Here is a 12,177-nt window from a genome sequence, read left to right on the forward strand (position 1 = left end):
AAACCATAACCAAGGAAAAATTCGGTCATGTTCACTACCCTAAGACTCTAAGGCAGGAAGGTGTCTTGAGAATCTAACAGATGTTCAGCAATCATCCCTGAAACATAATTTTCCTCCATGGCCCACTGTTAATTAAGAAAGTCGTGCCATTCACCAAAATGACTCATGGCTACACATTCCAGTTAGTCAAGACTTAACTGTATATCCTTTTCCGTGGCCGCTTGCTCCCCAGGTGAGATTTCCACCTGTCTTGTGATGAATTCTCACAGACAAGATTTCCCCATTCATCTACTGTGTGGAGAAGGCATGGAGGCAGGCCCCACCCCGGGATGGATTCTAAAGTTCAGATGAAATCATGGCCCCTATGCATTCCACATAGTAGTTGGCACAAGAGACCCTAACTGAGCTTCAAAGCTTGAGTGAAGTGTTCCCTATTGTGTGTAAATAATGCTTTAAAAACCATGTGTCACAATGCAGTGGCTGGTGGTGCCCCAGACTCTGTGAGGGCTTCGCCCTGTCTCGGCATGTTTCAAAGGACTATGGTAGATGTACGGCAGTTCTGTGAGTCTATGTGCAGCATTGTGGGTGCAGTGATTCGCCTTCTTTCAGAAACGCAAACTTTCCCACCCCCTTGACTTTGCCAAAGATGGTATACCAGATATCTTACATAGCAGAAAACCTCACGAGGTCCATATAACTTCTTGTAATGTGAGAAGGGAGGGAACGGGGAGTCGGAAAGAAAACAAAGCCAGACTCTAAGCTCTATTAAATTAGTTTCTGGATCCTGTCCCACGGAGTGGCCCCGTGGCTCTTTAGCAGAGTCAATTCTGACAGCTCTGAGGGCTGTGGCATTATACACTAGATTGTGGGAGTTACTGAAATTCCATTTGTACAATTTTCTGGCTTATTCCAGGGTTACTTGGTCCCCCATCTGCAAATATTAGTATTAGAGCCAGTTTGTAATAGATGGCTGTGATCCTCCAGTGTAAGAAAAAAAAAGGGGGGGTGGGCATAAATTCTGGTGTCTTATAAGAGAAAATAGGAAAATGGGACCACAGGAAGTTCTCTTGTTTTTGGACTGAAAAGCATGTGGTTTCTACTATGCAAAGAACCTAAAAACATCTTTGATTGCCTTAAATTACAACACACCCACCAAAATATGCTGCACATGTTTCTATTGGGCACAACAGGTATGCCTGGATTTTAAGTTTGTCTCCAAGGCAGCTCAGTGAAATATGGCCCGTGGAGACCACAGCAGTTCCAGACCACTCTCCCCTGCCACATCCCAGGATAGCTTGAAATAGGAGTTGGTAAACACTCCCACCCCATCCCCCAGCCTGACAAAGAAGCTATTGAACTGCGTTTCAAATCCACATGAAGGCTATTACTGTCCTGCTAGTGCCTTTCTCGAGAATGGCCAACTTCTGGAGTAGTTTGGCTTAAATGAGAATGCTTCACTTTCTACTCATGCCTGTAGCTGGTGCATGAAGAAGACGTAGAGGGATTTCCTTTTCTGGTGCTAGATGGCTTGTTCTCTCTTCTATTTTCCTGCATTCATTTCACTATGCCTCTTTTACTTTTTGTCTCTGTGGACAAAGGTTTGTACATCGACTAGATGTATGGTGACTGTTTGGAAGTACCGATATATTATCTAATTCAAATCACTCTCGAGGCAACTCAAAGACCACCACCCTTGGCCAACCGCCAATCCTTTATGTCCTTCATGCAGAGTTGGAAGAGTTAGTTCCGCACATGCGTTGGGGGAAAAATTAAAACAGGGAATCTTTGCATGATGGTGTGTCAAAACTTGGTCGACTATGTTTTTCTTGGTAACAGTGTGTTGCTGTGGTGTGATGTACACACTCTACTTGGCAGTCTTGTTATGTGTCTGTCTGCCAGTATGTTTTTCTGTGTGTTTTGTGTCTCAAAATATAACCATGTCACTGAAATAGAACTGAATGTCCTCCAGCTACCTTAATCCTTGTCTTAAATCCAACTAAACTGCAAAAACAGACCAAAACAAGAACAACCTTTGGGCAAAGGTTGCAGTCTTGACAATTGCAATTGGCTTGATTGGAAATGAAATGCTGAGTAGCTGAGGCATGGTGGTGGCCAACTGTTTGGGTCCAGATCATGATATATCGGTATTCTCTGATGCCTCGAATTAAAACCCATTTGCTTGGTTCGGTTCTTCGCTTGAAGAGGTGACCATTGTTGTGAGCTTGATGCTCCACTCCCTTGCCTTGTCACTCACCCTCTTTTTTGCATAGGCTTAAATCAAGTGATGCTTACAAAAAAGCCTGGGGCAATAATCAGGACGGCGTGGTGGCCAGCCAGCCTGCTCGTGTGGTGGATGAACGGGAGCAGATGGCCATCAGTGGTGGCTTCATTCGGAGGTGAGCCGCATGCAGCCAGCCCTGTAGCCATTGTCCATGGTTAAGTAACAAATCACCCCTAGCTGGGTGGTTCTTAAAGCAACAACCATTTTACTGGTCACTTATGAATGTGTATGTTGGATGGGCAGTTCTGCCAAGAGCCCCTCCTGGGCTCTCTCATTCCATGCAGGTGAATGCACGATGGCCCTAGATGGTCTCAGGCACTCGTCTCAGGGTTGGCTAGGGCAGGGTGCCTCCACTCTCCCCCGTGTGGTTCCTCCAGCAAAGAGCCCTGGCTTCTCCCATGTTGGTGGCAGCATTCCAAAGGGGCAGGCTCCAACGTACAAGCACTTATCAAGCCTTGTCGGGTTTGCCAGTTTCATTGGACAAAGGTCACATGACCGTGACTGGCATCGATGTGGCAGTAAACAGGTGTCTCGTGCCATAGATGGAATTGAACAGAACTTATTAAAGACACTGTTTACAGAGGTGTGGGCCAGGTTGATAACAAGTGATGGTAAAGCATTTGTGGACTAGCAATAGCAGGAAGAGTCCTGAAGTTTCTGTTATCAGAACCCAACAGTAGTTACCACTGTGGGGGAGGGGCTACAAAGAAATGCAGCTGTTGCAAAATAGCAGGAAATGAGAAAGGGAAACAGATGCCCCCATTCCTCTTTCCTCTTGCCCTCCAATATCTCACTGGACATCTGCCAAAGCCTACTGGAAGTCTGAGCATTAAGAGAATCTGGGCGATGCAGTTGAGAGAGGTCAGCATCTCTTGGCAGAGAGCAAAACAGGTCAGAGAATGGACCTGGGAAGACAAATACAGAATAACAAGCATCCCTGACTTCTGATTTCCTGTGGGTCCTGGAAGCAAAAGCCAACTTAAGGACCTATTTAAAAATCTCAAATTACACAAATCTGCCTATCCAGAAATCAGCTTTTGGGAAACTAGAAAACAGAGGAAATAATGACAAATATTCCTGTTAAAAAGAAAAGAAAATTTTAAAAACCTATCCCTTTTTTGAGGCTACAACTATGATTCAGCAGTGATTAGGGTGCCTAGTGGCTTGAGTAGTACTGAGATGTGTATCTATCTATCCCTGGGCCATTGTAGCTGATGTTACCAGCCAATAACCCAGATTCAAGTAGCAGGTCATGGTCACTTAGGTATTAAGTCCAGATAGCTACATAAAGCCTCACAGATGACAATTCTATTCTTGTTTCTATCTGCTCCCAGGGAAACTAGACCAAGGGTTCTCAATCCTGGATGCACATTAGAATGACCTGAGGCTGTTTCTTAAAAACATCAGTACTGAAGGGCACCTGGGTGGCTAGGTCAATTAAATGTCTGCCTTTGGCTCAGGTCATAATCCTGGGATCCGGGGGTCCTGGGATGCCCCCAATCCCACATTAGGCTCCCCACTCAGTGGGGAGTCTGCTTCTCCCTCTCCCTCTGTTCCTCCTCCCACTCACATGCTCACTTGCGTGCTCTCTCTCTCTCTCTCTCTCCCTCTCTTAAATAAAAAATAAAATCTTAAAAAAAAAAAAAAAAGTGAGACCCAAGCATCTGGGCTCTTTAAGCTTCTCAGGTGATTCTAATATATAATCAGCATTGAGAATCATGGAACCAGAAGTATACCTTAGCTGTTGATAGTCATTTAAATAAGCTTCTTTTGTAGGTAAGAAAGCTAGGAAGTTCCCCTTTAATTTCTCCTGGTTTAGGCTGCTTTAAAACCTTTGTGGGCCAGTCTACACTGGGAGTTACCCTTGGGGGATGGGATTTAACCCCTCTGAACATTTTTAGCCTATCACCATCTGCAGTGGGAAATGTTACTTAGCCAGAACATCCTAGAATGAGTACTTACCATTTACAATAAAGAGTCACTACCTTTTTAACTTCTAAGCTGAGCTGTGAAAAAAATGGCAAGGTGGTAAGGCACTTCGAGAGCCAACCCCTTCTTTCCCAAACTGGAAAAATAATCTTTTGTCACATTTTTTTTTCCTACAAAATCACCTATTCACAATGCCACCAACCCACCCCCACTGCAATGAAATCGGAGCAAGTAGAAGTCATCTTGAGTAAATAGCTCCATTTGGGGTTCTTGGGAGCAAGCAGGATTAAGGGGCGGACTGTAATTATCCTTACTCTTCCCAGCAATTTTGGTCTCAAATGGGAAAGAAGATGAGTGGAGAAATTCTCTGACTTAACACAACAAGCCTTTTCTTTCATTCTCAATTTAACTCTTGGAGACTTTGGTTGACATTTCAGAAAGAAAATACAGTGTCTAAGTAGTTCCATCTTCATTCTCTGACCCAATCTTCTCAACTAAAATAATTTTTTCTTAAAAAATGAAAATTGGGATAAACATACGATCATAGAGAGGAAACGACATGTGGGTGCAAGTGAGAGAAATAGATAAATTAATCTATTTAATGTGCCTTCTTTAAAAATAGAAAGTCAAGGATTCAGGAATGATATTTAAAAATTATTCTTCAAGGGCAAACGCCTTCAGGTCCCATTCCTCCCTGGGAACTCTCTACTATTGTTTTGCTATCTCTCAATAAATTTTGCTTCGCTGCCCACCAAAAATAAATAAATAAATGGATAGATAGACAGATATTAAAATTATATTCTAGGGGCACCTGGTTGGCTCAGTCAGTTAAGGGTTTGACTTGATCTCAGTTCAGGTCTTGATCTTAGGGTCATGACTTCAAGCCCTGTGTTGGAGCCTACTAAATAAATGATTAAATAAATAAAAATTATTTTCTAATGTATAAAAGCCAAAATGTACTCATTTTGAACAGAAATTAAAGGTGCGTGGGATTGATACCTATGGGTCTCCAGAGTTTCCCTGAGCTTTGGGTCCATAGTATTTTAATTTTTTCACATTTTCTATCTGCTAAAAAATTGCATTTTGACTACCAGGGTAACAAATGATGCCCGAGAAAATGAAATGGATGAGAACCTGGAGCAGGTGAGCGGTATCATTGGAAACCTCCGTCACATGGCGTTGGACATGGGCAATGAGATCGATACACAGAATCGCCAGATCGACAGGATCATGGAGAAGGTAAGCTTGTGGCAGTCAGTCAGCTTCCATTGTTCCTTACTTCTTCTGAAATACCACTGAGATAAACAGCATAGTAAGTCCCTCAAACTGTGACATGGGATTCAGGCATTCTGATAGGTGGAAATTTCCCCCTTAATTTTCCTAGACAAAAATTCACAACATATAAGTACATAAGAAGGTATAATTTAATCTAGCAGGTTTTCTTCAGAGGCACCTCTGTTTTGGGACTTGTGCTAGGCTCCAAAGGACATGAAGATGAGAAAGACATCATCCTCACTGCTAAGAAACTCACAGCCTACAGGAGGCAGTGAGCCTCCAGCTGAATTTACTACCACACAAAAGATAATTTGCCAAGAGAGCCACACATAAAATGCTAAGTAGGGTTAGAGGAGGAAAGATTTCAAGAGTTAAGCAATGGGAAAATCTCCAAAAAAAATCAAATCCAGTCTTGAAGATCGGTTAGGAGCTTGTCAAGCGATGATGTAGGAATAGAATCAGGAAATAAGGGAAAGAATACTTATTTTAGTTTAACCAGAAGATGAATATAAGCTTTGATTTTATAAATGCCAGCGCTTTAATGATAGTTCAAAAAGGCCCAGATTCCATTTCCAGTTCAACAGTTCACATGTCCAGATCTCAAAATAGAAAGTGTAGTCTGATGGAGTTGAGTTCACACAAGGACACCAGATGTGGCTCTAAGACAAAACCCCCTGGTGTCAACAAGAGGCATAAGGAAAAGTGAAGAGGACAGAATGGGAAGGGGTGGGTTTAGGGGCTTGAGACTGGAAGGGAACCGAAAGAAACACTGGATAGCCTTTATAAAAAGATTTGGGACACCAAAACCTGATATTCCACATTACACAAATCTGACATACTTTCTATGATCTTGTATTCTGCCGCCTCCCCAATCAGTAGAGTCCTGAATATTGCTTATAATCTAAGATGTCAAAATGCCAACAGGAAGAAATGGATACATTATAGCTTTATTGGTAACTGTGCATCTATAATCAATTCTAGTTGGCTAATCTTACATTGTATGAGTTTATGCCCTGGGAGATACCGAAGTTTTGAGCCTAAAACCCTGAGTTTCTTTTTAACAATTCATTCCGCTTTAGCGAGCAGAGAAGGATGCTTTGAATCCTAAGGGTAAACATTGAGTTTCTTGGTACCCAAGAATCCTCCACTGACTTGAAAAAGGAAAGAACAAACATAAAGGAAACGCTTTGCCCTATTGTGTTCTATGTGCTCCCTATGAAAAATATCTGATCGCATAATATTTTGCCTGATCGATACTGAGTTACACAAATGTCAGTGTTTGCTGGCAAAAAGCTTGTGCTTTGCTTACTTTTACAAGTCATGACATACTTATCGTTGTTAAGAGCCTTTGATATGCTAAAGCTTTTAAAGCTGCACAAATCAATAGATTGTAGGACAATATTGAGAGTTTCAAAAAGCGCTGGAGCCAACACAAGCTGACCTAACCCATTATGGCCCAGAAAAATGAGCTAAGAAACAATTGGAGAACTATCTTCCATCAGGAAAGTGATCTGAAAAAAAACAGGAAGTACTCACTTTCTGTCAATGGACCCAATTTACTCACAGATGTAGGGAGATAATGTACCTCTAACTCAATTAGAGTTCCAGAAGGAGTACTTTTACTAAGAGAGAGGGGTCAAATCTTTATTGATAGAGTAGGACTTTCAGCACAAAAAAGTGTTCCTGGAAAGGCAAGTGGCATCTTAATTCTGCCACTTTGCATTTCTAGTTCTCTTCTCTGGGGAAGAGAACTTTCAGGGAGGCCCAATTTACAACAAGGGCAAAAATGTATGCAGCTATGATGTGTAATTGGAAGTCAGGCAAGTGGATAGGAAATAGCCATTATGGCTTATGTCATTCTTTAAGTGCTGAATTGTTTAAGAAGGGAGAGAGGGGTCTAGTTGCCTTTGAATAACTAGCCTTTGTCTTAGCTCCAAAATCAGAATCTGAACATGATTGGATAGAGTCAATTTCAACCCAGCATTGGCACAAAGATACATGTCCTATGAGCTGCCCAGTTTTTAATAGATTTCAAACTTCTCACATAGGTTCTCACTTGTGATAATAGGAAACAGTGATCAAACTTCTCTTGCATCTCTAACAGTAAATTAGGCTCACAGTCTAAGAGTAAAAAGAATCTTGGGGCACCTGGGTGGCTCAGTCAGTTGAGTATCCAACTCTTGTTTTCAGCTCAGGCCATCATCTCAGGGTTGTGGGATTGAGCCCTCATCAGATGCCATGCTCCGTGCAGAGGCTGCTTGGGATTCTCTCTCTCTGCCCCTTCCCCTGCTCATGCTCTCTGTCTCTCTCTAAAATAAATAAATGACTAAAAACTTAAAAAAACAAAAACAAAGAAAGCAAATCTTCTGATGTTTCTCCCATATTCTCTGATGGCCCCCGACAATAATCTTCAACCTACCTCATCAATCATCATCCTCTCTCATCACTTGGATTGATAGTAAAGTTTTGGAAGTCCAAAACAATGTAATTTTTAATATATCCCCATGGACTGTCCAGAAATTACTTTGTCTATTTAAAAGTCTTGCTTTCTGCTTTAAGGTGTATATATGTACAGTCTTCTAAGGTTGAAATGGTATAATTTCAGAAAACTAAAATGGAGCAAGTTGTATTAGCTGCTTTATGTTGTTCAGGAAGTAGGCATGTTCAAACTTCAATTTAAAGTTGTCAGTGGTAGATGCCACACACATGTTGAAATACAGTGAGGCTGAAGATTTAGCCTTCCTTTGAATTCTATCAATGAGGAAACCCAGCATCTGAAAGCTAAGGTCTTCAGTTCCTGTGGCATTTCCTCCTGCTTACCAGCTTCGTGACCTGATTTCTTCATCTGAAAGATAATAAGGGAACAATTCAAACCTCGGATGAGAATGGGACTACCATGTAGGGTAATAAGCAATCACTTCTGGAATTCTGAGCAGTGGCCTAAAAGCTACCTGCCATGGTCTGAAGTTGAGATTTCCAGAGTGTTCAGAAGGATGGGCTAATGATCTCCATCTGACTCTCTTAGTGGCTCTGTGGGGATCATCCTTGCTTTCTCACAAGGGCAAATCATGTGGCATATCTTGGGTATGCCAATGAGCTTAAGATTCTCCAAATAGAAATATGGAAATTGGGGTGGGGTATATTCCATAAATACAGTCCTAAAGCATATAAAAAGAATGAACACAGAGGCATTCTCCAAATACCAGGGAGACATCTAAAAGGAGCTTACCTCAGGATTCTTTCCTAAAAGATGCGATTTCTGTTACATAATAAAGATGTAGTACCTATTGCATAAGGTATATGGGCTTGAATTTTTATATGCTTCAGAGAAAATTAAGGTGGAAATCACAGATCTTCAGTGAACATAGGTCTGTTTTAGATCCTTTGATGATGTCCAGAGAATAATCTCATGCTCTACTTCAAAATATCCCCTTCCGCCACCAGGTGAATGCTCACCAGTGTATTCTTTTTTTTTTTTTTTTTAAGATTTTATTTATTTGCCAGAGAGAGAGAGAGAGAGAGAGAGTACACACAAGCAGACAGAGAAGCAGGCAGAGGCAGTGAGAGAAGCAGGCTCTCTGCCGAGCAAGGAGCCCGATGCGGGACTCGATCCCGGGACCCTGGGATCACAACCTGAGCCGAAGGCAGCAGCTTAACCAACTGAGCCACCCAGGTGTCCCATCACCAGTGTATTCTTAATGCAAAAGTTTCTAGAATTCTCATTTCTAGATGTGCCATACGTTTTTAAATTAATGATTTCCCCCCATTTGAACCTTCCTTAGTATTCAGCCTGGAAAAATAGCATAATTCAATCTGCAGAAACATTTCACATTGGTCTGAGCCTAGAATTTTCCTTTGCACCAAAGTATCATTATTTCTGATAGAATTTGTAGCTAAAGAGGGAAGATTTAAGAACCACATAAAATTGGAGAGAAAGGTGCCTGGGTGGCTCAGTGGGTTAAGTCACTGCCTTCGGCTCAGGTCATGATCTCAGGGTCCTGGGATCGAGTCCCGCATGGGGCTCTCTGCTCGGCGGGGAGCCTGCTTCCCTCTCTCTCTCTCTCTGCCTGCCTCTCTGCCTACTTGTGATCTCCTCTGTCAAATAAATAAATAAAATCTTTAAAAAAAATTTGGAGAGAATACTTATTTTCCAAATCAGGAACCTGGAGTCCAAAATATGAATCCATAGATCAAAACAATCAAGGAAAATCAGTGCTCTATCTTAACTTGTTTTGAAAGTCAACTTTTGATTATCCAAACAGATGGTAGGAAACTATTGCCAGATAATTCAGAATAATGAATAATATAGCAATATTTCTATTTTAACTTGGCAAATTTCTAGTTGAATATAGATAACTCTAAATGTGCTGGGAATTCACAATTAAACTAAATAAAGTATATCCAGCTTGGTGGAGATTGGAAAGCACCAAGCACCCTAGTAAATGCAAAATCAGTAATCATTAACAAATGCAGGTGGATAAAAAAGCAGTTCAGTTTCCCTATTCTGCCTCTCAGCTTCGTGTTCCTCTTTCCAGGCTAGAGAGGGGCAGACACCATTACGAGTCTTGATAAGACAAAAACAACAGCTTAAACAGAATCTTCATCTTTGTCTCTGCTTGCTCACTCATACCTTTCTCAGTGGTTTTGGGAATAGTTCATTTTCTGGGGTTTAAAAGTCTATCCTGGTAGCAGCTCTGGGTTTCATGCTGCATATACAGAAAAAGGTGACTGAAAGAGTGAGATCAGTCAAGGCACAAAATTATGGTAAAAGTGCTCTTGTTAAAACAAGCAAATGGTAAGTGGCACCTGGCTGGCTCTGTCAGTAGGGCATGTGGCTCTTGATCTTGGATTTGTGAGTTCAAGCCCCCAGTTGGGTATGGAACCTCATTAAAAATAAATAAGCAAGTAAGTGAGTAAGTAAACAAACAAGCCAATTGTCAAACTCATGGGAGTGAGTCTTTAGGAATGGAGCTTAAAATTATTAAACATCCTGAAAACAAGTCGAGTTTTCACTCAATAACAGCAATTGCAACTTAAAATATATTGAGCACTTAATCTTTGCAAAAAATTATTCCAAGCACATTGTATGTACAGACTCATTTCATTTTCACAGCAGACCTAAATACTATAATAATTAACATTGTGATTACTAGGTGGACTCTGACTCCATGCTGACTCATTTGGACAAAGGAATTAATAATAATATACACCTCATAGTTAATATCAATCTTGATGTCAAGGTTGAATGAATGGGATATAATAGACATCTGTGCTTGTTAGCAGGATTCTTTTTTGTCCCAGCCACGAGACAAGCAAGCCAAGGCCCCAAGATGTTATGTAAATGGCCCAACGTGACACTGGTAATAAGTTAGCCATGATTTAAACCCAACTGCATAAATGGTGGTAATTCAACTCAATCCACAGATGTGAATGCCTTCCAGAGTTCTCACTGGGTGTCATTCCAGGACAGAAGGATAAAAATGATATAACCCTGTCCTCAAAAGGGTGCTCCCTGGTACGGTGAAACAGTCATGAGTACTAAGATGTAGGACCATGTCCAAATAGAACCACAAGCAATGTTTCTGGGATCGCAGAAGAAGAGAGGGTCAATTCTGGCAGAAGTTTAAAGATGCCTTCACTCAAGAAGGGGGCATTTGAACACACCCAGAAGGAAGAACAGAATGTCCAAAGGTAACCTGAGTTCTGTTTTCTTCCCTTTTTTCTAGGCTGATTCCAACAAAACCAGAATTGATGAGGCCAACCAACGTGCAACAAAGATGCTGGGGAGTGGTTAAATGTGTCGACCTGTGTTCTCTTCCAAATGCTGTTGGGCAAGATAGCACCTTCAGGCTTTTCTCATCGTATTACCTAGTAGGTCTGCACACATACACACATCAGTTCACCCCCATTGTGAATGTTGTCTTGTGTCATTCATCAGCTTCCCCAAACTATTATGTGTCTTTTGTTCTTTCTGAGTCTCTTTCTTTCCAAAGGTTGTATATAATAGTCATTTGGTGGCTCTAACTCCTTACATAAGATGTCTTGGGTTTCATTTTTCCTTTTCTCTCCTCAGTGGTGTTTGCTGAATGACAACAATTTAGGAATGCTCAATGTGCTATTGATTCTTTCAATACACAGTATTTTTCTTGTAAAACTGTGACATTCCACAGAGCTACTGCCACTGTCCTTTCTTTGGGTGTCAGGCTCTGAAACTCCCAAAATTTGCTGTCCTTGGTTCCTCATGGCTGTCATCTGTCTTTATGATTTCATGATTAGACAATGTGGAATTACATTACAGGCATTGCACTAAAAGTGATGTGATTTATGCATTTATGCATGAGAACTAAATAGATTTTTAGATTCCTACTTAAACAAAATCTTTCCATGACAGTAGCATACTGATGAGAAAACACACACACACACACACACAAGAACAACAACAGAAACAACAAAACAACAACAAAGCATGCTCAGTATTGAGACACTGTCAAGATTAAGTTCTACCAGCAAAACTGAAGTAGTGTCACTTTCTTTCTGTCAATATATAGACTTACTAATCATGATCATCCTTTTTTAAAAAAAAAGAATTTTAAAAAAAGATGGATTTGACACACTCACCATTTAATCATTTCCAGCAAAGTAGACGTTTGGCTGAACTACGTCAAATGAATGTAATATAGGGTTTGTTTGCT

At 41.1% G+C, this 12,177-nt stretch overlaps 1 protein-coding gene across 6 annotated transcripts in view; it reads left to right on the forward strand.

The window, feature by feature from the left end:
- The window catches only part of SNAP25 (synaptosome associated protein 25), a gene marked incomplete at both ends in the record, with an annotated part of 28,313 nt that extends 16,401 nt beyond the window's left edge, over positions 1-11,912 (forward strand). For 2 of the 6 annotated variants that reach the window (XM_080814198.1, XM_080814197.1), the window contains 2 exons: positions 5,305-5,449; positions 11,212-11,280. In XM_080814198.1, the coding sequence (XP_080670324.1) occupies positions 5,305-5,449; positions 11,212-11,280 (214 nt within the window). Of the gene's footprint in view, positions 1-2,270; positions 2,397-5,304; positions 5,450-11,211 lie in introns of all 6 variants that reach the window. The other 4 variants (XM_080814194.1, XM_080814195.1, XM_080814196.1 and 1 more) reach the window with 4 other exon arrangements.
- Between the last annotated feature and the right edge of the window lie 265 nt (positions 11,913-12,177).

Source organism: Martes martes, assembly GCF_963455335.1.
Source record: "Martes martes genome assembly, chromosome: 9".
Classification (NCBI taxonomy): domain Eukaryota; kingdom Metazoa; phylum Chordata; class Mammalia; order Carnivora; family Mustelidae; genus Martes; species Martes martes.